The sequence below is a fragment of the Carcharodon carcharias genome, chromosome 16, assembly GCF_017639515.1.
Source record: "Carcharodon carcharias isolate sCarCar2 chromosome 16, sCarCar2.pri, whole genome shotgun sequence".
In the NCBI taxonomy this organism is placed as follows: domain Eukaryota; kingdom Metazoa; phylum Chordata; class Chondrichthyes; order Lamniformes; family Lamnidae; genus Carcharodon; species Carcharodon carcharias.
Window position 1 is genome coordinate 102,163,067 of NC_054482.1, and position 23,980 is coordinate 102,187,046.

A 23,980-nucleotide genomic window follows, 5' to 3' on the forward strand; every position below is an offset into this window, starting at 1 on the left:
CAAAAAATATTCAGTGACCCCCCACCTCCACCACATTCTGAGGCAGAAAGTTCCAAAGTCGCACAACGCTCAGAAAAATTTCTCTTCATCTGCTCTAAAAGGGTGATGCACAATTTTAAAAACAGTGCCCCCTAGTTCTGGACTCACCCACCAGAGGAAACATCCTTTCCACGTCCACCTCGTCAAGACAGTTCAGAATCTTATGTGCCTCAATCAAGTCACCCCTCACTCTTCTAATCTCCAGTGGAAACAAGCCCAGTCTGTCCAACCTTTCCTCATAAGACAACCCACTCATTCCAGGCATCCATCCTATGAAATGCCTCCAACGTATTTACATCCTTCCTTAAATAAGGAGACCAAAACTGCACAGTATTCGAGATGCAGTCTCACTTATGCCCTGTATAACTGAAGCATAACATCCTTACTTTTATGTTCAATCCCTCTCATAATAAAGGATAACCTTCCATTAGCCTTCTTAATTATTTGCTGTACCTGCATACTAACTTTGTGACTCATGCACTAGAACACCTAGATCCCTCTACACCTCGGAATTTTGGAGCCGTTCTCTGTTTAAGTAACGCTTGGCTTTTTATTCTTCATGCCAAAGTGAACAACTTCACATTTTCCCCACATTAAAACTCTATTTGCCAGATATTTGCCCACTCACTCACTCAACCTATCTATATCAGTCTGCAACCTCCTTACCCCCTCTTCACAACATACTTTCCTACCTATCTTTGCATCATCTGCAAATTTAGCCAGTATGTCACCGCTCCCCTCATCTAAGTCATTGATATAAGTTGTGAAAAATTGAGGCCCTAGTACAGGCCCCTGTGAGACTCTGCAGAAATGCTTGAAGCCTTCATGTTTCCAGTGGAGATTACTAACATATTTCTGAACCTGTTTTACCATTTGAGCTACCTCTCACTAAAGTGGCTAGAAAGATATTCAATATTTTAAGATACAGATTGGGGTAGTGTGGTGTGGAGGAGATGCTGTTAAAAAATGTCACCTATGAATAAGCAGAGATTGTACAAAGAATTGTCCTCTTCCCGACCCCTTTATTTGCAAGCAATTCCTATACTTACAATCACTTGTACTTTTCTCTACTGTGGAAGCACTGACAAAGTTCAGTAATTGAACTTTGAGGCACTTTGCTATACTGACAGAGATACTGTCACTTATGAATTCAACTGAGCTATATCCTAGATTATTTGAATTGTCAGTTTTAAGAGATGGTTCAATTCGCAATATTTTTCAAAGAACCAAACGTACTGGCATACCTAGAAAACTGTGACCACGAACGAAAAAAAAAATTTAGCCAGATTTTAGAAGACTTGACAAACTTGAGATATACCTTGGTCTACACACAAATCAGTGTTCAAATTCAGTCCGGACTATTGTGACCCCATCTTTTGGCTGTGGGGGATTTACATGAAATGTGCTGAAGCAATTTCAGTCCAGTTTCTAGTCAGCATGAGCCTACAGCACAAAATTGTCCTTTGGATGGATGCTGTGAGGAAGTGGGAAGGAAAATGTCAGATTTGCACAGTAGGTGGTGTACTTCTGCATTGAGATTGCAGCAGGGCTTTATTTTGCATTTGGTTGCAAATTCCTAATTCAAGTGTTTGATACTGCATCTGGATGAAGTATGAAAAATTCCATTCCCCATTATTAACATAACTGTGTACAATAAATTTACATTTAAAAACTTGAAAAATACCTGAAGAAAATATGTTTCCAAAATATCTGATCTCTCTTAGGCATGTCTTTGAGATCCCAAACCATGCTAGACAGCAATGAGCAGAGAGAATTTTTTAAAAGTTCATTTGCAGGACATGGGCATCACTGGCTAGGCCAGCATTTATAGCCAGTCTCTAATTGCCCTCAAGTATCAAACAGAATTGTGAATTTGAAGAGGGTAAAGGGAAGGTAGTTTCACAGTCTGTAATGTTCCAAAGTTGCGTACACATATTAATCCTGGATATTGCTATATTTCTTGTGGTCTGCTGTATTGTTGTCTGTTTCTTTTTCAAATTGAAGATAGCTACCAGATCAACATACAAGATACACGTTAAAAGATTAAATCGGAAATAAAACTGAATAAAAGCATTTGCACATACCACTCTGGAAGTCAACAGGGAGAAGAATTTGATATGGCTAAAATTGTGCAGTTAAGTCATTGTCGCATGTAATCATTCTTGCGTATGTCAGATACGAGCATGCCTATTGCATCAATTCTTTTCCTAAAAGCAACTAAGAAAAAACAAATGTAGAAATGATCATCCTAACTGTTATACACAAAAGCAACTTACTGGGAGTACAGTATGTGCAGAATGGCTTGACCCAAAGACCGAAGAGGAACTTATGAAGGTGATATTTTGTTCCTCAGCCAAGTTTAGCCAGGGGATAGTAAGGTTATTGATACCAACTACAAATCTATACTTCAGAGAAAAAGCACTCAGAGGTTTATTTTGTGATAAGGAGATTTATTTTAAAACAGAATCTTTCATGTACCAACTGTGATTGATCTGCTTCCCTATTATTGCTAGTAAAGTGGACAACTTCTAAGTATGCAACCATTACCTTGTTATTACTTTGTCCACAACTTCCCATTTTTCAAAATCCAAATTCAATTTGGTGCCACATGATGAGGTTGGGCAGCTTAAGTCAATGGAAACCAGTTGGTGTAAAATGTCAACAACGAATGCATTATACATAAAGTACTAACCCAACTAGCAGCCAGTATCTCTCAACATTGTCGTCATCCATCCAAATTCTTTCTGGATTTGATAGTGCAAGAAAGCTACACTGTTCTAAACATAAATTCATTGACATGTCAAAATGTTATGGAAGATTCACACTTATTGAGTATACTTATGTACTCAATATACATACTCTGCAAGGGATGCAATAATAGAAAAAGTGACACTCTGAAGGAGTTAGCAACCGACATCAACACAGTAAATTTGCTTCAAGACTGTGCAGCAACAAGTGTATGTATAGTGACATTTTTTTTAAAAATCCCGGAGTCCCAGTGCTTCACAGGAGCGTTATAAAACAAATCATGACACTGAGCTACATCAGCTAAACAAAAGCTTAGTCAAAGAGTTAGGTTTTATGGTTTGTCTTAAAGTGGGAAAGCGAGTAAACAGGCAGAGGTAGAGGAAAGGTATGCCAGAGCTTCAGGCCGAACCAGCTGAAGGCACGGCTACTAATGGTGGAGCATTAAAAACTGGGGATGCTCAAGAGGGCAGAATTAAAAGAGCACAGACATCTTGGAGGGTTGTGGGCCTGGAGGAGATGAGAAAGATAAGGATGGGAAAGGTCATGGAGGGATTTTGTTATGACCCCAGCCCATATTACTACTGGATAAGCCAGATTCCAGGATGTAACCTGCCTTGATAGATCCTAACTTTTATTTTTTTGTTTAGATACATGGAGAGTGGCTACTGAAGAGAATCACAGGAGTCAGCTGATGAACTTTTAACAAAAGAATAAAGCATTTATTAAACAAGAAAAGGTGAACTATATTACAATACTCCTTCACCCACAACTATACCTTTACAGATATACACTAATTTGCAAGGATAACACAAGTTACAAAAACTATCTTTTACTCTAATGTCTACAGTAAGTACACAGTCCACGTAAAATCAATAGGTGACCTGTGGTCAGGCACACCATACTCTGAAACCAAGTGACAAATGCCACCCCAAACAGATGCTATGGATTCCTCATCAACTCCCCCCAGCCGCTTGTCACACCATGAGTCAAGCAGTCTCACTGAACTCTATCTTTCACATGAGGATTTCCAATCTCCACTTGAACTCTTTGGAACCTTCTCCCAAACCAATACTCTCTCTCGGACACCTTCCACAAGGGTCCATTCTTCAGGGTTTCAGACTCTTCTGTTGATGTTCCTCTTCCCTGGATCACCACATGCATTCAAGCTTTCTTCCATGCACTCTCTCTCATGAAGCTGTGCTAACAGAGCACCACTGCTTCACAAGCCCATAGTAAAGCATTACAGGCCTTCAGCCGTCTCCTTGGATCTTCTGGCTTCTTGCAAGCCTGTATTACTTTAAATCTGTGTCCTGCAGCTTCTCCCTTTAAGCTTGGAACCTTTCACTGCTCCTCACAACCTCACTTAACAGTACCTTCTCCAGATTGCTGTTCATTCCCTTGGAATACAAGGAATTCATGGGACCCCTCTTCTGTTATTTGGGGACATTTGCTTCCTGCAGCTCCTTCCTGTCCAGCTTCTCCTGGCAGCTGGTTTTAACTTTAGTTTGGGATCTGCTATCTGTCTCTCTCCTATACTGTTTCTGGAGGCAACTTTTTTGAACTTTAGAGCAACTGAACTCAAAATTGCTTTGTGTGTGTATGGGGTCTCTTCCTCTGGACCCCTGTTGCTAGGCAGCAGCAGGATTTTTTTTACTACCTTATTTTAACTCCCCTTCAAGAGACTTAAAATCTCATTAAAATGCAGGCATCTTTTAAAGTGAAACTAAAACTCAGGTTTTATCCTTTTAACCCACAAATACAAAAATACAAATTAAATTTAAAAATATACTAATTCCTAACACACACAAATACACATTTAACTTACTCAAGCTCTCTAGTTCCTAACAATTTGTAAACGAGGATGTGAACTTTAAAACCAAAACGCTGTTTGACTGCGAGCCAAAGGGGTGATAGATGGGCGAATTAAGACATGAGCAGAAGAGTTTTATGACCTCAAGTTTATGAAGGGTAGAATGAGAGAGATGCCTTTAAAAATAAACTTCAGATCAAGCTCTCTGATAGCGAGCATGATATTGGAAACATTTTAAAGAAAAAAATACAGTTGTTAAGTAAATTTTGATAGCCCTCTTTTTTGGGGGGATTTTTATCTATACATCCAGCTAGGAGTATATTATAAAAGCCAAGTCTTGAGGTAACAAAAGTATGAATAAGGGTTTCAGCAGCAGATGAGCTGAGATAGGGGTGAAGCCAAGCGATATTACGAAGATGGAAATAGGTGGTCTTAATGATGATGCAATGTGTGATCAGGAGCTCATCTCAGGGTCAAATATGACACCAAGGTTGTGAACAATCTTAGACTGTTGCCATTGCATGGGATGCCATTGGTAATTAGGGAACAGAGTTTGGAGTAGGGAACAAAACAATGGCTTCAGTTTTCCTCATTTAATTGGAGGAAATTTCCGCTCATCCAGTACTGGATATCAAATAAGCAGTCTGATAATTTAGCAACAGTGGAGTCAAGAGAGATAGTAGTGAGGTAGAGTTGGGTGGCACAGTGGTAATGTCACTGGGTTAGTGATCTAGAGGCCCAGGCTAATGCTCTGGGGACAGGGGTTCATATCACACCGTGGTAGCAGGTGGATTTTAATTTCAATTAATAACATTTAGTAAAATTAATGATTAGCTTTTTTGATGAGGTGGTGAGAGAGAAAATAAAGAGAACAAGAGAAAGGTAAAGCGAGAAAAGGAAAAATGATTTCTGATTACACATCTGGTAGCTTTTGTTTTGGTTTTTATCAAATCAAAGTACAAGATGCAGGAGAGAGGGCAGAGAAAAACATAGGGAGCAGCAGACAATAATCTCATCTATTGTGATTTAAAAATAAGCTTGATTTTGAATGGAAATATTTATACATTTGTGGTAAAGTGAGGTACCCTGTCCCTTTAAGAGAATGCAAGTCTACTGAACATGTGACAGCACTGACAAATCACTGCACAGTGTGGGCAACTGGGAACTGTAAATCTAGTTCTGGAGCCAAACACCTAAATGTGAGGAGGGGGAAATCAAAGACAAGAACAAAAGACAGAAAGAGGAATAAGAAAAAGTGATAGGCAGAGAAATCAAGGGCAAGAATCAAACAGGGTCTCAGTGAAAAATAATGGGAATGGGACAAGTAATGTTAAAAACACAAGCCTTAAGGCTTTGTGCCTTAAAGTGAGGAGCATTCACAACAAAGTGGATGAATTAACTGTGCAAATAGATGTAAACAGGTATGATATAGTTGGGATTACGGAGACATGGCTACAGGGTGACCAGGGATGGGAATTGAACATCCAGGGGTATTCAGTATTTAGGAAGGACAGACAAAAAGGAAAAGGCGGTGGAGTTGCATTGCTGGTTAGAGAGGAAATTAATGCAATAGTGAGGAAAGATATTAGCTCCAACGATGTGGAATCTTTATGGGTAGTGCTGAGAAACACTAAGGGACAAAAAACCTTAGTGGGGGTTGTATATAGACCACCAAACTGTAGTGGTGATGTTGGGAATGGCATTAAACAGGAAATTAGAGACACATGCAATAAAGGAACATCTGTAATTATGGGTGACTTTAATCTGCATATAGATTGGGCAAATCAAATTAGTAACAATAGCATAGGAGGAATTCCTGGAGTGTATACATGATGGTTTTCTGGACCAATATGTTGAGGAACCAACTAAAGAACAGGCCATCCTAGACTGGGTATTGTGTAATGAGAAAGGAATAATTGGCAATCTAGTTGTGCGAGACCCCTTGGGGATGTGCGACCATAATATAACAGAATTCTTCATCAAGATGGAAACTGATTGAGACTAGGGTCCAGAATCTTAATAAAGGAAACTACAATGGTATGAGACATGAGTTGGCTATGATGGATTGGGAACATTGCCATTGTCTATCCACTGTCATCCCTTTTTAAGCAAACATTCAAAAAACTCATGGGTGAACTGTGACAATTGTTTATTCCTGTCTGACACAAAAGTAAAACAGGCAAAGTGGCCAAACCATTGCTTACAACGGAAATTAGAGATAGTATTAGATCCAAGGAAGAGGCATACAAATTGGCCAGAAAAAACAATAGACCTGAGGATTGGGAGCACTTTAGAATTCAGCAAAGGAGGACCAAGGGATTGATTAAGAAGGGGAAAATAGGGTACGAGAGTAAGCTTGCAGGGAACATAAAAACTGACTGTAAAAGTTTCTATAGGTACGCAAAGAGAAAAAGATTGGTGAAGACAAATGTGGTCCCTTTCAGTCAGAAACAGGGGAATTTATAATGGGGAACAAAGAAATAGCTGACCAACTAAATACATACTTTGGTTCTGTCCTCACAAAGGAGGACACAAATAACACACCTGAAATGTTGGGGAACATAGGGTTTAGTGAGAGAGAGGAACTGAAAGAAATCAGTATTAGTCAGGAAATGGTGTTGGGGAAATTGATGGGATTGAAGGCTGATAAATTCCCAGGGCCTAATAATCTACATCCCAGAGTACTTAAGGAAGTGGCCCTAGAAATAGTGGATACATTGGTGGTCATCTTCCGAGATTCTATAGACTCTGGAACAGTTCCTACAGATTGGAGGGTAGCTAATGTAACCCCAATATTTAAAAAGGGAGGCAGAGAGAAAACAGGGAATTATAGACCAGTCAGCCTGACATCGGTAGTGGGGAAAATTCTAGAGTCCAATATAAAAGATTTAATAGTTGAGCATTTGGAAAGCAGTGGCAGAATTGGACAGTCAGCATGGATTTACAAAAGTGAAATCATGCTTGACAAATCTACTGGAATTTTTCAAGGATGTAACGAATAGAGTTGATGAGGGGGAGCCAGTGGATGTAGCTTATTTGGACTTTCAGAAGGTTTTCGATAAAGTTCCACATAAAAAAAAATTGGTGTGTAAAATTAAAGTGCATGGGATTGGGGGTAGTGTATTGAGATGGATAGAAAACTGGTTGGCAGACAGGAAACAAAGAAGGAATAAACGGGTCTTTTTCTGAATGGCAGGCAGTGACTAGTGGGGTACCACAGGGATTGGTGCTGGGACCCCAGTTATTCACAATATAAATGAATGATTTAGATGAGGGAATTAAATTTAATATCTCCAAATTTGCAGATGACACAAAGCTGGGTGGGAGGGTGAGCTGTGAGGAGGATGCAGAGACGCTTCAGTGTGATTTAGACAAGCTGAATGGGCAAATGCATGGCAGATGCAGTATAATGTGGATAAATGTGAGGTTATCCACTTTGGTAGCAAAAACAGGATGGCAGATTATCTGAATGGTTATAAAATTGAGGGAGGGGGAAAATGTGCAACGAGACCTGGGTGTCCTCGTACACCAGTCGCTGAAGGTAAGCTTGCAGGTGCAGCAGGCGGTAAAGGTGGCAAATGGTATGTTGGCCTTCATAGCGAGCGGATTCGAGTACAGGAGCAGGGGTGTCTTGCTGCAATTATACAGGGCCTTGGTGAGACCACACCTATAATAGTTTGTGCAGTTTTGGTTTGCTTATCTGAGGAAGGGTGTTCTTGCTATAGAGGGAGTGCAGCGAAGGTTTACCAGACTGATTCCTGGGATGGCGGGACTGACATATGAGGAGAGATGGAGTCAGTTAGGATTATATTTGTTGGAGTTCAGAAGAATGAAGGGGGTGGGGGGGGGGAATCTCATAGAAACCTATGAAATTCTAACAGGACTAGACAGGGTAGATGCAGGAAGGTTGTTCCCGATGGCGGGGGAGTCCAGAACCAGGGGGGTCACAGTCTGAGGATACGGGGTAGACCATTTAGGACTGAGATGAGGAGAAATTTCTTCACCCAGAGTGGTGAGCCTGTGGAATTCGCTACCACAGAAAGTAGTGAGGCCAAAACATTGTATGTTTTCAAGAAGGAGTTAGATAAAGCTCTTGCAGCGAAAGGGATTAACGGATATGGGGAGAAAGCGGGAGCAGGTTATTGAGTTAGATGATCAGCCATGATCATAATGAATGGTGGAGCAGGCTCAAAGGGCCAAATTACCTACTCCTACCTTCAATGTATATTTTTATGTATTTGATGATAAAGCGATACCACCTATCATATCAGCTCGCATCCAGAGATGGGCACTAACATTAGCTGCCAATGAATACACTTGTTCGCCATTCAGGAACTCAGCTCATATATGCTGACACACTAAGCCACCTTTCCCCTGCCAGCTAATAATGGGGAGGCTCCGATTTCCCACGAACTGGTCTTAGTGCTATTCTGGATTCCTCCCCTGTTCAGACCAGACAAACCAGTGAGTGAGTGGACAAGCCGTGACCCACTATTGTCTAACGTCCAGGTGCAGGTCTCGAACGGTTGGTCAGGTGGATCTAAATCAAAGGAGATGAAGCCTTATTCCGATCGCAAATATGAAATCTCCTGCCAGGTTGGCATATTAGTCTGGGGAGCAAGGGTTATCGGGCCCCAAAGGCTGTTATTAACTGAGCTACATAGTGCTCACCCAGCTATTAACAGAATGAAGATGCTCGCACACAGCTATTTGTGGTGGCCAGGCATGGACTTGGATATATCCCTGGTCAAAAGCTGCCCTCAATGCCAGCAGGTGCAAAAGCTTCCCCCCCACTTAGCTCCATTGCACCCATGGGAATGGCCGAGGTGGCCAACGGTGCGCCTCCACGTCAATTATGTGGGACCCTTCCTGGGCACAATGTTCCTTTTACTGATTGACTCCCACTCCAAATAGATGGGCATCTATGAAGTCTGGTCACCCATGTCAGCTGCCACCATAGACCGTTTGCAGCAGAGTTTTGCAGTGCATGCGTTACCGGAGGTCATGTTGACAATGGGACCGCTTTTACCAGCGGTGAGTTCCACAGGTTCACAACCCTTAACAGCATTACCCATATCAAAATTTCACCCGACCACCCAGCATTGAATGGCATTGGCCAAGCAGGCAGTCCCAACCTTTAAATTCGAGATGAAAAGGATGGAAGGGGATTCCATCGGCACAAGATTGTCCCAGTTCTTGTTCGCATACCAGATCATGCCACACACAATTACTGGCATTGCCCCTGCAGAACTACTAATGAAGACGTGTCTCCGCACCTGCCTGACCCTTATCCTGCCGAATTTAGAGGGGAGGGTAGAGAAAAGCCAAGAGGCACAGGAGATCAGGCACGATGGCCATGGTCGCAAAAGAACTTTCATGGTGGGAGATGTGGTCCTCGTGAAGAACTTTGGAGATGGCCCAATTGGCTGTTAGGCAAGGTAAGTGCAGTAACTGGACCCCTCTCCTATAATGTATCAGTAAGTGGCCAGATAATTAGAGAACACAAGAATTATCTCCACAAAAGAACATCAGTCCCACAATAAATGCAATCTTCATCTACGCTCGAGTCTGTGCCACATGTAGAGAACATGTCACATGATCTGGAAGCACCAGTGGGACCTGTGGGGCCCCAAGGAGACAAACCTGCCAATTTCCTAGTGGAGGAACCTAGTGAACAACAGTCCCCTGAAAAGGAGGTCTCGGAAAAACCAGCTGAGGTTGCTGAACTGAGACATTCAACACGTCCGTGAAAGTATCCTGAGAGACTTGACCTGTAAATAGCTATTGTGGAAATAGTTGCTGGTTAGCTGTATTTTTAAGTAAAGGGGAAGGGATGTGGCAAAGTGAGGTACCCTGTCCCTTTAAGAGAATGCAAGTGTGCTGATCATGTGACAGCACTGACTAATTACTGTACAGCGCTGCAACTGGGAAATGCAAGTCTACTTCTGGAGATTTGAGTAAGCATGTATGATCTGGTGCTCTGCCCTATGTTTCAATAAACCATCACTGTTTATTCTTACATCAGTCTCTCCCCTTTACTGATTGCAAGCAGCAACTGATGAGAACATAGGAAGGCGTGCATGAGAGTTCGGGCGGCCAGTGAACTCTTCTACCCAAGACAAAAATATAAAGCAAACAGCTATCTCTGTATTTTACAGTTAAAGGCAACCACTATTCTGTAGCGTCACAAGTTAAACATGCAGCTACTTAGTTTAACACACTACAAATAACAATTTAAGACTATTGGTATGCTGAGTGAGTGTTTAACTTGCATATATAAACGCTTGCAAATCTGCATCTTCCCTTTTATTTCCTTCAATATGAAAGAAAGCAGAGTAAAAACTAATAAAAACTGGTATGGATGCTCCCTACTGCGTTTAGGAAGAGTAGAATGTTTATGCAACTAGGAATGCTATATAAACTTTGTGGCAAAAAAAGGTCATCTATTGACAATTGACCATTTTCTTCAAATGTCTTGCCGTTTAGGAGACCTAACAACATAAATGTTTTAAATGTATTTGTTTAATGAAATTGTAAACAATTGATGGAAAAGCATTACCCTACAGACTAAATACCACTTGTTAGATATACATTATACAAAAATTAAAGGTATCAAAATTAAATGTTTTGACAACTTTTGTATTTATACAAGTTTGTTAACAGCCAGAAATGTTCGATTGAAATCTACACTGTAGCAATAATAAAATGCCCCATTTTTAACCATTAATAAATGATGGAAGGGATAAAGTCTCCAATACAGAAATACCAAAAGATTTAGTAAACTTTTGACAAAATAAATGTATTTCAGTCACTACAAAACTTTTCATTTGGCATATTAAGACTTCTAAATTTTAACTTCAGTCCAATTGTGAAAACACAAGGACAGAAATACAATTTCAGACAGCATATTCAAGTTATCAAGAACCCATCCTGAAGTGAAGTGACTTGGGGTCAGGCAAATTCCACTAGCAGTTGAAAAAGGGATGATAAAAAAGACCAAGTAGCAGACAGTTCAGTCTGGGGAAAAGAACGCTTCTAATGAGACACTAAAGTATTTATACTGACAGACATAAGGGGTATCACATTGTGTTACAAAACAGATTAACTACATCACACATAACAAAGATTTTTGTAAACTATTGCTCAGTTCACCATCTGCTAGAAACTTAAAACAACAAAAACTGTTAGAAGACCTGACCATTAATATTTGTATCCAGACAATAAAGTGGAGATGCAAATACCTTTTTGCCCCTGCAATCTCCTTTTATCAGCCTGACAACTGATATGACTATATAATTCAGAATCATAAAGACACAAATTTTCTGACAAAATATTACAAAAGTCAATTTAAATTATTTCTCCAGAGTGAACAAGTTTCCCCATAGATGATTATACATGGAGAGCACTTCTAGTAAACTATATTTTTAATTCCTAGTGTTGACCTTATTCTAATCAGCAGCAGCTGTAAGAACTTGTACTACAGTGTACTACAAAACAGTGTACTACAATTGTATGAAAACTGCACTACAAGAGCCAAATCTGAAATATCCCTTACAACTGACTAACAAATCCAGAAAACATGGGTTAACTGGCCTCTCGATCCATATTATGCACCAAATACGAAATCACAACACTTGAAACATTACAATGAATATAGAAGCATTCACGGTGAACTCCAGTTAGGTAGTAAGCAAGTTAAAAACATGAAACATAAAAGGTATGCAAGCTAAGTTTTACTCAACACAGATCAATTTGAAAATAGCTGGAAAAAAAAAAATCAGCAAATGCTGGAAATGCAAAGCCTATCATCCAGCACTTGCAAAAAGAAATGTCAAAGTTAATATTCTGCATATAAGTCTTCATCAGGTGATCAGTCAAGGTTCAAGGTTTGAAGTATAACCTTTTTTTTCTCTTTACTGATGCTGACTGACTTGCTGTTTATTTCAAGAATTTGCAGATTTCATTACAGGTCAATTGGTCTTCTAAGTTTATTTTGCTCGACATTTGCCTCCTTAAGCAAAACACTTGTACCATGACTAACTGACATTTTCAGATTGAAAAAAATGATGAATTTCTGGGACAGATTTGATAGACAGTCTCTACCTGTGTCATTTTGTATGTTTGGATGAAATGCATTGCACTTCAAGCAATATAGTTGATGTGTATATAATTTTTTATTGATATTTTGAAATATCCTTTCCCAAAGAATACCTGAGCTTCCAATACTGCATTATACAAGAACTATTAACAACTAGCTCAGTTTTCTATAATGACTCCATGACAAAGTTTTAAAAAGAATAGTTTGAGCTGCAGAGGTGGGAGAAAGCAGTATCTGAAATGTTAATTGTACCCAGCTGTATTCATTTATGTACAGAGGTTGATACCTAACCTGATTCAGTGTCACTGCTATCTGAAGAACTAGAGTCACTACTGCTGCTGTCACTTCCAGGGTCTGAGGAACTGCTGCTGCTTTCGCTTAATCGGGAACATCGGCCCATCTCTTGAGCTGGATTATTCTTCTGAGCTGTTTAAAAAAAGTTAAAACACTCAATTTGAAGACAAAAAAAGCACACTATTATGGGTTGAGCATACCAAGTACATACAGTTTTTGCTTTGTTTCTTTCCAGAGTTCAGATGTCCACTCACATCCTGTAATCTTTTTTCCAGCTCTTGCCTTTTCTCCAGCTGAATTTCTTCCTTAGATTTTCCTGAAGATTTTTTAGCTACACAATATGGTGTCCAAAAATGCATTAGACTAGCTATCATTCTAAATAAGGGAACATACATTCTATAGAATTTCATACTTACAAAAAGGTTTTCTTTGGTTTTTTCTTAGACAAGTCATAACATGTCTTTCCAGGTCTCTTAGTGTAGAGGGTTTTAAAGTTTCAAAGTCAATTTCTATTTCATCTGGATTACAGTCTCTTAAGGAGGGCTCTCTTGCCTGTATTATGTGGACGACACGTCCCAATTTGTCACCAGGAAGCTTGTTTATGTCAAGACTCAATTGTCTCTTTTCATCATAAGACATTGGCTTAGCACCATCTTCTGAATCACACACGGGTGCTTGCTGCTCGCTTTTCTTTGATCCCCTGCATTATAAAGTGCATTCATTAGCATTATTATTTAGATTACACTGCTGAATAAGAGTGGTGTCACAAACACCTATTGCCTACTGCATATCAAGTCAAATTTGCAGTGCTTGGCTGTGATAATGGAATCGGGTTTTGTGATTAAGCCACGATGTGTAAAATATGTTTCATGGCATTAGAACAATTTTCTGTCCTCAGGTCATCACTAAAAATGCCACTAAAATATAACCTGTGTATGGAGCCTTTTTATTTTATACAAATGTTTTAGATGCTGAATGTCATGCTCCGTAATTGGTAGCAAGGTAATTTGTAAGCAATGCCTTAATATCTCACTTGAAAACTACAGCAACAAGACCCATGATAAACAAAATGATCCTAATTATAATGCTTTATATTCTGTTTTGTTTCAACAGCAGCTCCTCAACATCCTTGGGAGTTTTTACTTTACTGTGTACAGCAGTGCAAGGAAGCTGAATATACAGCTATTGGATAGAAATTGCTGCAACTACAGGTTTGACACAAGCGATACTAATTGGAGTTCTATGTTCATTATTGACATTGCGCCACATTTGCACCATAAATTGCTGGAAAATTAATCAGATAACAACGCAGTGATGTCAACATCACATCTCATGAATGTTGTATCCAAAGGCTTCTTTCTTTGGCCAAGACGATAAAAAAGATAGAAAAAGAAACAAAGTGAATGGCTGAGGAGAAAATAGGGTGAATTAGAGCCAAACGAAATATAGACAGAAAGAGAAAAAAGGACAGAAGATAATGGATTGAGAGAAGAAAAAGACAAAGGAAAAAAGAAAAAAAAGTTTAAAAAGGACAAACAGAAAAGAAGACATGGTAATCCAGTTGTGTTTTGGAATTGCTGCATTGGTTCTTGAGAAGCTAATGAGCAACTGGCAGGGTAGGGGTGTAAAATGTAAAGATGGTCTGATGAAATATAGAACTAATGGTTTTGCCCATCATAATCAAGAACAGTTCAACACAAAATGGATACACCTTTGCACTAAGACACAAGAAATAGCAGTAAGAGACCATAAGGTTCCATGAGCCTGCTCCACCATTCAATACGATCAGGGCTGATCTTCTGCCTCAACTCCACTTTCCTGCCTGCTCCACAGATACCTTGGTTCCCAACAGACCAAATATAAGTCTGTTTACCTCAGCCTTAAATATATCCACAACACTCTGGGTAGAGAATCCCAAAGATTCACATGATTCTGAAATAAGGAATGAACCAGCAATGGCTATCACTTATTTTGTTCAGCTGAAATGGGAACAATGCGTGTACATGGTCTGTCTGCAAAGCTGTACTGGAAGCTAGATATATTAATACACAGAGGCCTGATCTTTGCAGACAGAAAGAAGATGTACACACATTACACCTGTTTCATTCCTCAGGGCAACACCTTGACCAGAGTCAAGCTGCCTGGTTTAAATTTCAAACAATGCTTGGTAGTTAACTGTCAGTTACCATGTCAGAGTGTTAAAAGGTGGCTAGAGAAATAGTGGATGCATTGATGGTTATCTCTCAAAATTCTAGATTCTGGAATGCTTCCTGTTGATTCGAAGATAGTAAACGCAACCCCACCATTTAAGAAAGGAGGGAGAAAATGGGGAACCACAAACCTGTTAGCCTGATGTCAGTAATAGGGAAAATACTAGATTATTATAAAGGATATGGTAACTGAGTACTTAGAAAATAATAATCCGACTGACGCAGTCGACATGGATTTTAGAACCAGTTAGGAGATTTTTTTTTTTGAAGATCTAGCCAACAGGATAGAGAAGGCTGTGTGTCTGTGTGTGTGTGTGTGTGTGTGTGTGTGTGTGTGTGTGGGGTGGGGGGGAGAAAGAGAGAGAGAGAGAGAGAGAGAGAGAGAGACACAGAGAGAGAACGAGTGGATGTGGCATATTTGGAATTTCAGAAGGTCCTACATAGGTTAGTAAATTAGAGCACATGGGATAGGGGGAACATTCTGGCATAGATTGAGGATTAGTTAAATGGACAGACAACAGGCTGTGACTAGTGGGTACTGCAAGGATCAGTATTTAGGCCCCAGCGGTTCACAATCTATATCAATGATTTGTATGTGGGACTAAATGTGTGAGATATTCCAAGTTTGCTGATGACACAAAACAAAATGGGAATGGGAGTTGTAAGGAGGATACAAAGAAGCTTTAAGAGACTTTGAGCAGGCTTAATGAATGGGCAGCAACATGATGAAAGGAATATAATGTGGATAAATGTGAAGTTATTCACTTTGATAGGAGGAACAGAGGTGCAAGTATTCCTTAAATGGCGAGAGACTGGAAGTGTTGATGTCCAAAGGGACCTGGGTGTCCTTGTTCATAAGTCACTGAAAGCTAACATGCAGGTGCAATAAGCAATTAGGAAAGCAAATAGTATATTGCCCTTCACCACAAGGGGATAGGAATACAGAAGTAACGATGTCTTGCTTCAATTGTATAGAGCCTTGGTTAGGCCTCACCTGGAATACTGTGTACAGTTTTGGTCCCCTTACCCAAGGAAAGATGTACTTGGCATAGTGGGAGTGCAGTGTAGGTTCACCAAACTAATTCCTGGGATTTCAGGACTTTTTTTTTCTTAAATTCATTCACAGGATGTGGGCTTCGCTGGCTGGGCATCATTTATTGCCCATCCCTAGTTGCCCTTTAGAAGGTGGCAGTAAGCTGCCTTTTTGAATCACTTACTGCCTTTGGGCATCAACACTCCCCAGTCTCTCACCACACTCTGCACCTCCGCTCCTCCTATCAAAGTGAATGTTTTATGGAGGAGAGATTGAGGAGACTGGGCCTGTATTCTCTAGAGTTTAGAAGTATGAGGTGATCTCATTGAAACTTACAAAATTCTTAAAAGGACTAGACATGTTAGATGCAGAAAGGATGTTTCCCCTGGCTGGCTGGGTTAGTGGGGCCCTATGACCAGAGGTCAGTATCAGAATAAGGAGCAAGCCATTTAAGAGAGATTAGGAGGGATTTCTTCAGAAAATAGTGGAATCTTTGGAATTCTTTACCCTATAGGGTTGTGGAGGCTCAGTCATTGAGTTCAAGACAGAGATCAACAGATTTCTAGATGCTAATGATATCAAGGGACATGGGAATAGTGCAGGAAAGTGGCATTGAGGTAGATCAGCCATAATCAGCAGATTAAAAGGAGCTGAATGGCCCACTCCTGCTCCCATGTGCCCATGTAAATTTGTTAAAGAATAGCAAACAAATGGTGGTGAAGATAGAAGTTGTAGTAGGTCCTGAGAGTGGGAGAGATTGGTCTGATACAAATTGTACATTATGGACAGGTGTTTCAAGTAAAGGGATAAAGGTCACAGAGATTAGTAGAAAATTCACTGTGCAGGTGATGTTTAATAGAGAAGTGCAAGCCTGGTGCATGAGAACAAATATTACAAAATAATTATTAAAAAAGGTAAGAACTTGCATTTACATAGCACCTTTCACAAACTCAGGACACCCCAAAGTACTTTACACAGCCAATGAAACACTTTTGAAACTTAGTCCTTTTGTAGTGAAACACAGCTGCTAACTTATACATTAAAAACCTACAAACAGCAATCTGTTATAGTGGTGTTGGTTGAGGGGTAGTATTAGCCAAGACACAGAACTCCCCAGCCCTTCTTTAAATTGTGTCATTAGATCTTCTATATCCACATGGTGGCAGTGGCGGGGGGAGAAGTGAAAGCAGCCTAGTCTTGGTTTGATGTCTCATCTGAATCACTAGAATAAATTAACTGAATTGCATCAATTTTTCAAAATGTATTAGAATCTCTCAGCCTGGCATTAGCCTGATAAGCAGCACTTGATTTTAAAAAAAATCGTGAGTGCTATTATTCAGCATTTTTATCTTACAGAATTCATTATTCCATTCCCTATATTTGACCTAGTATAAATGCTCACTTTTGGGTTGAGGAGATGGTGTATTTGTGTGTTAAAATTTGCATCAATATTTTAAAAGAAAATTACTTTATAGGTTGGAGGTGGATTGCACGACAATGTTGTAGCACTTACCTTGTCCTCACTTCAGTCAAAAAAGTCTGGGATTTTCCAAGTGAAATTCAATTTCAATTTCTCATAGTACCCAGGTCATTTTTTTATATGTATAGGGACAAACTGCATTAACCACTACTTAAGTAATGAAATTATGTACAGGAAAAGAACGACTTAATGCATACTTAGAAGCTTCTACATAGCCAGAGGTGCATCTTTGGGCAAGGTGTTAAGTGTCCCATCTGACTGATCAGGTGAGTAGAAAGGTTCCTTAGATAATATCACCACCTTCAACACCTCTTTGTCCTTTTGTCTGTGACATCTTTTGGTTATCTCCACCTATCACTGGCCCTCTAAACAGCTCTACCGCCAACCCCCTTAAACCAGCTTATATTTCACCTCTTTTCTGTTTTTCCTTAGTTCTGTTGAAGAGTCATACGGACTCAAAACGTTAATTGTGTTCCTCTCCGCAGATGCTGCCAGACCTGCTGAGTTTTTCCCAGGTATTTTTATTTTTGTTTTTGAGCAGAAGGGTTCCTTGGCACCCAGTCAAAAACAGGGACAGTCTCCCAATGTCTCAATCAACATTCATTTCTCAACCAACATCACCAAAAGCACAGCAGTCATTTATCTTACTCATGTTTTATGGTCTTGCAGGGCACAAATGACGGTAATCACATTTCGGCTGTGGAACATTTTGGGATGTCCTGCAGAATGCATTGGTGCTGTCAGAATACAATTTTTAAAAAATTTATACCGAGATAAGCTAGTGTGTCTAGAGAAAAAAGGTCATCCGAAGCCCACGATAATTACTTTTCATTGGTTTAAAACTTTAAAAAAGTCTCCCGCTAACACAAGATGGCCATGCAAGCCACCGATACCAATCTGCACATATGCGGAAAACCAATGACGTCATCTGCAGGAGAGTGCGCAAGTTGGATCTTATTCTGATCCTGAAGCCGTTGACCCAGATTTACATACGTGTAGGGACAAACTGCATTAACTACTACTTAAGTAATGACCCAGTTTCCGAGCTCTGTGGCGGGTGGGCAGTCAGGACGTGGCCTCCCTGCAGTTTCCAGGAATCAGGATGGGGAGAGGAGGCTTCTGATACAGCCTCCACATCCTACAGCTCCGGGGTTTCTTCCCAGTGACAGGCTCAGATTAAGGGAAAGAGGCTCTGGAGCGGGAGATTCAGAAACTGCAGGGAGACTGCAGCCTGACTACCGGCCTGCTGCGGGGCTCAGAAACAGGGTGAACAGTTTCTTGATCTGAACAAGATCCAACTGGAAACAGCCCCGGTGCTACAAACGCGGGACATGGAAAAAAATGTATATTAGAATTAGTCATCTACAATTCTTCCTAATGACTCATTTTCTCTACAGACCACTTACAGCTTAATTAAATAACCCTCTAACTTCTGAAAGTTTGCACGCAATAAGTACTTTTAAAATACTTTCATATTTCGTAAAACTTTATTTTAAAAAGAATTTGAAATTTCCCCTTTAAAAAAAGCATCCTCGATTTTTGCAGCTTGCAGTAAAATATGCAAAACTTGAATTGATCAGTAGTGAGCCCAGGTTAGTGTCCATGCAAGGAAAAACAATACTTGGGGCAGGGGAATTAACACAGCAAATATAAATAGGTCATTTGGTAGTATTGCCGGAAAAAAAGAGACACATATTTAATCTTTTCATCTTGCACTCAACAGGATGCTCGCAAGACTACTAATATAAAGGAAAAACAACAAGTTAACTGTATGTGGAGAGTGTGCTGATTGGTTTGCAAGTGGCATTGCCATGGAGCATGGCACCGCTTGTTTTCCCCTTGTATTGGTATTCCTGTGAGTGTCCTGGTGAGTGCAAGATGAAAAACTTAGACTTGTCTTTTTTTTTCAAACAATACAGCAAATATAAAAATATACATCAGAAATAAGATATCAAAAATAAACTCTAGACAGGCCTGAATATTGAAGTCATTTTAAATCTTCTGGATAGCTCCACCAATTCTGAGAAGATGGGACTTTTTTTTAAAAAAACTGTCTTTAATTGCTGCTTGATAAGCATCTCTGTTCCCGGTCGTTGCCTACCCTGTCACAATGATGTCACGGAAAAAATGCATCAACCGGCTTTAAAAGCAAATATTATTACTGGGTTTAAAGGGTCGACAAACTATCCAAAATTAGAAGAAAATTTAGTTTGGTCCAACATTCCTTACCATTTTTTCTGCAGTCTAGGACAAGTCAGTGCCTTTGGGTGGTGAGGAAAAACCAGATAGAGAAAATTAGTGAGAAATTGTGATCGTACCTTCTTGCCACAGAGGCTTTCTTGGATTTCTTTTTCTGCAATTGCTTGGATTTGATTTTCTTCCTTTCACAATTTTTCTTAAATTTCGTCTTATCTTTCCTCTTCTTTTCCTTTTTGACTTTGTTTTTTTTCTTCAGCTTAGACAGTGGAGCTTGGGCTAAGGCTTTAAGCTGATCATGTACTGCTTTCAACTGTCAGGGATAATATTGATAGAAGTCAAACTCGCCACATATTTAGTTAACATGCTGGCACATTGGAGTGTGGTCATCTAGGAAATTAGTTATAAGTGCACAAATTCTTTTCTCTTATATTTCACAAGATCATAAGAAATAGGAGCAAGTACATCCAGCCCATTGAGCCTGCTCTGCCATTCAATAAGATCATGACTGATCCGATTGTGGCCTTACCTCCATTTTCCTGCCTGCCCCCCATCAATAACTCTCAACTCCCTTGCAGATCAAAATTCTACAACTCAGCCTTGAGTATATTCAATGACCAGTCTCCACTGCTCTCTGTGGAAGAGAATTCCAAGGACTAATGACCTTCAGAAAAAAATTCCTCCTCATCTTCGTCTTAAATGGAAGACCCCTTATTTTTAAATTGTGCCTAGGTCTGGATGTTCCCACGAGGGGAAACATACTCTTAGCATCTACCCTATCAATCCCCCTCAATGTTAAATGTTTCAAAAAGATAACTTCTTTTCCTTCTAAACTCCAAAGAGTATAGGCTCAACCTTGGCTCCATGCCAAATCAGCCTAGTGAAACTTTCCAAACTGCTTCCAATGCAAGTATATCTATCCTTGAACACGAAGACAAAAATGGCACACAGTATTCAACGTGTTCTCACCAAAACCCTGTACAATTGTAGCAAAACTTCTTTATTCCTTTACTCCAAACCCTTTGCAATATATAATTTGTCTTCTTAATTGCTTGCTAATGTTGTTGTGCCCCTTGTAGGAGCACACCGAAATCTCTCCAAATGCCTAACGCCTCTTCTGCTTTTCTATTCTTACAATGAAAATGAATAAACTCTCACTTCCCCACATTATACTCCATCTGCTGCCTTGTTGCCCACTCACTTAACCTGCCATTATCTCTTTGCACTGTCTTCCTCACAGCTTATATTTCCACCTAGATTTGTATCAGTAGCAAATTTAGGCACATTACTCTTTGCCTCCAAGTCATTATTTACAAATAGCAGAAGCCCCACCACTGATCCTTGCAGTACTCCATTAATCACAGCCTACCAACTTGAAAATGCCCCAATTATGCGCCTACTCTTTGCTTCGTGTTTGTTAACCAATCGTCTATTTTTAAAAAATTCATTCATGGGATGTGGGTTTCACTGGCTGGGCTAGCATTTATTGCCCATCCCTAGTTGCACTTGAGATAGTGGTGGTGAACTGCCTTCTTGAACCACTGCAGTCCATGTGGTGTAGGTACACCAACAGTGCTGTTAGGAAGGGAGTTCCAGGATTTTGACCCAGCAACAGTGAAGGAACGGCGATATATTTCCAAGTCAGGATGGGATGTGACATGGAGGGGAACATCCAGGTGGTGCTGTTCCCATCTATCTGCTACTCTTGTCCTTCTAGGTGGTAGTGGTCCTGGGATTGGAAGGTGCTGTCTAAGGAGCCTTCATGAATTCTTGCAGTGCATCTTGTAGATGGTACACACTGTTGCTACTGTGCATCGATGGAGGAGGAGGAGGGAGTGAATGTTTGTAGATGTGATGCCAATCAAGCAGGCTTTGTCCTGGATGGTGTCGAGCTTCTGGAGTGTTGTGGGAGCTACACTCATCCAGGCAAGTGGGGAGTATTCCATCACACTCCTGACTTGTGCCTTGTAGCTGGTGGACAGGCTTTGGGGAGTCAGGAAGTGAGTTACTCATCACAGGGTTCCTAACCTCTGGCCTGTTCTTAAAGCCAGAGTATTTATATAGCTAGTCCAGTTCAATTTCTGGTCAATGGTAACCCCCAGGAAGCTGATAGTCGGGGATTCAGTGATGGTAATGCCATTGAATGTCAAGGGGCGATGGTCAGATTCCCTCTCATTGGAGATGGTCATTGCCCAACACTTGTGTGGCATGAATGTTACTTGCTACTTGTCAGCCCAAGCCTGGATATTGTCCTGGTCTTGCTGCATTTGGATATGGACTGCTTCAGTATCTGAGGAGTCACAAATAGTGAACATTGTGCAATCATCAGTAAACATTCCCACTTCTGACCTTATAATTGAAGGAAGGTCATTGACGAAGCAGCTAAAGATAGTGGGGCTGAGGACACTACTCTGAGGAACTCCTGCCATGATGTCCTGCAGCTGAGATGTCTGACCTCCAACAACCACAACCATCTTCCTTTGTGCTAGGTATGACACCAACCAGTGGAGAGTTTTCCCACCCGATTCCCATTGACTCCAGTTTTGCTCGGGCACCTTGATGCCACACTCAGTCAAATGCTGTCTTGATGTCAAGGGCAGTCACTCTCACCTCCCTTCAGCAGTTCAGCTCTTTTGTCCATGTTTTAACCAAGGCTATATAATGAGGTCAGGAGTTGACTGGCCCTGCGGAACCCAAATGGAGAGTCAATGAGCAGGTTATTGCTAAGCAAGTGCCGCTTGATAGTGCTGTTGATTACTCCTTCCATTACTTTACTGATGATCGAGAGTAGACTGATGGGGCTAATTGGCTGGGTTGGATTTGTCCTGCTTTTTGTGTACAGGACATACCTGGGCAATTTTCCACACAGCCGGGTAGATGCCAGTGTTGTAGCAATGCTGGAACAGCTTGGCTAGGAGTGTGGCAAGTTCTGGAGCACAAGTCTTCAGTACTGTTGTCAGAATCTTGTCAGGGCCCATAGCCTTCGCACAATCCAGTGCCTTCAGTCCTTTCTTGATATCATGCGGAATGAATCGAGTTAGCTGAAGACTGGCATCTACGATGCTGGAGACCTACAGAGGAGGCAGAGATGGATCATCCACTCGGCACATCTGGCTGAAGGTTGTAGCTAATGCTTCAGTCTTATCTTTTGCACTGATGTGTTGGGCTCCCCCATCATTGAGAATGGGGATATTTGTGGAGCCTCCTCCTCCAGTGAGTTTAGTTGTCCACCACTATTCACGACTATGTGGCAGGACTGCATAGCTTAGAGCTGATCCGTTGGTTGTGGGATTGCTTAGTTCTGTCTATCACTTGCTGCTTAGGACTGCTTGCATGGCAAATAGCATACGTTATAGCTTCACCAGGTTGACACCTCATTTTTTAGGTATGCCTGGTGCCCTGGCATGCCCTCCTGCACTCTTCATTGAACTTGATATTAATGGGGAGAGGTTACAGATTGTATGCGAGTACAATTCTGCTGCTGCTGATGGCCCACCTTGCATCATGGATGCCCAGACTCAAGTCGCTAGATCTGTTCTTTCCCTATCCCATTTAGCACAGTGATAGTGCCTCGCAACACGATGGACGGTATCCTCAAATGTGAAGGCAGGACGCCTTCTCCACAATGACTGTGCAGCAGTCACTCGTACCGATATGGTCATGGACAGATGCATCTGCCACCTCTGCTGGTCCGTCCTGCTGGTGGGACAGGACATAGGGTGGTGTTGGTGTCTGGGATATTATATTTCCATGAGGATGGCTATGTCAGGCTGTTGTTTGACTAGTTTGTGAGACAGCTCTCCCAATTTTGGTACTAGCCAGTAAGGAGGACTTTACAGGGTCAACAGGGCTGAGTTTGCTGTTTGCATTAGTGAACCAAATGGGTTTTTACAACAATCGACAATGGTCCAGATTTTTATTGAATTCAAATTCTACCATCTGCCGTGGCAGGATTCAAACCTGGGTCCCCAGAGCATTATTAGACAATACCACTACGCCATCGCATCCCTGTGCTAATATAATTGCCTCAACTCCATGAGTCCTCATCTTGCCCAATGACATTTTGTTTGGA

General features: G+C 40.8%; 1 protein-coding gene across 1 annotated transcript in view; it reads right to left on the reverse strand.

The window, feature by feature from the left end:
* Positions 1-23,980, reverse strand: part of LOC121289269 (bromodomain testis-specific protein-like) — a 77,212-nt gene that overhangs the window by 33,109 nt on the left and 20,123 nt on the right. Inside the window, exons 5-8 of the mRNA XM_041208535.1 lie at positions 20,031-20,221; positions 13,406-13,689; positions 13,201-13,320; positions 12,987-13,121 (exon numbers count right to left, since the gene is read on the reverse strand). Of these exons, the coding sequence (XP_041064469.1) occupies positions 12,987-13,121; positions 13,201-13,320; positions 13,406-13,689; positions 20,031-20,221 (730 nt within the window). The remainder of the gene's footprint in view (positions 1-12,986; positions 13,122-13,200; positions 13,321-13,405; positions 13,690-20,030; positions 20,222-23,980) is intronic.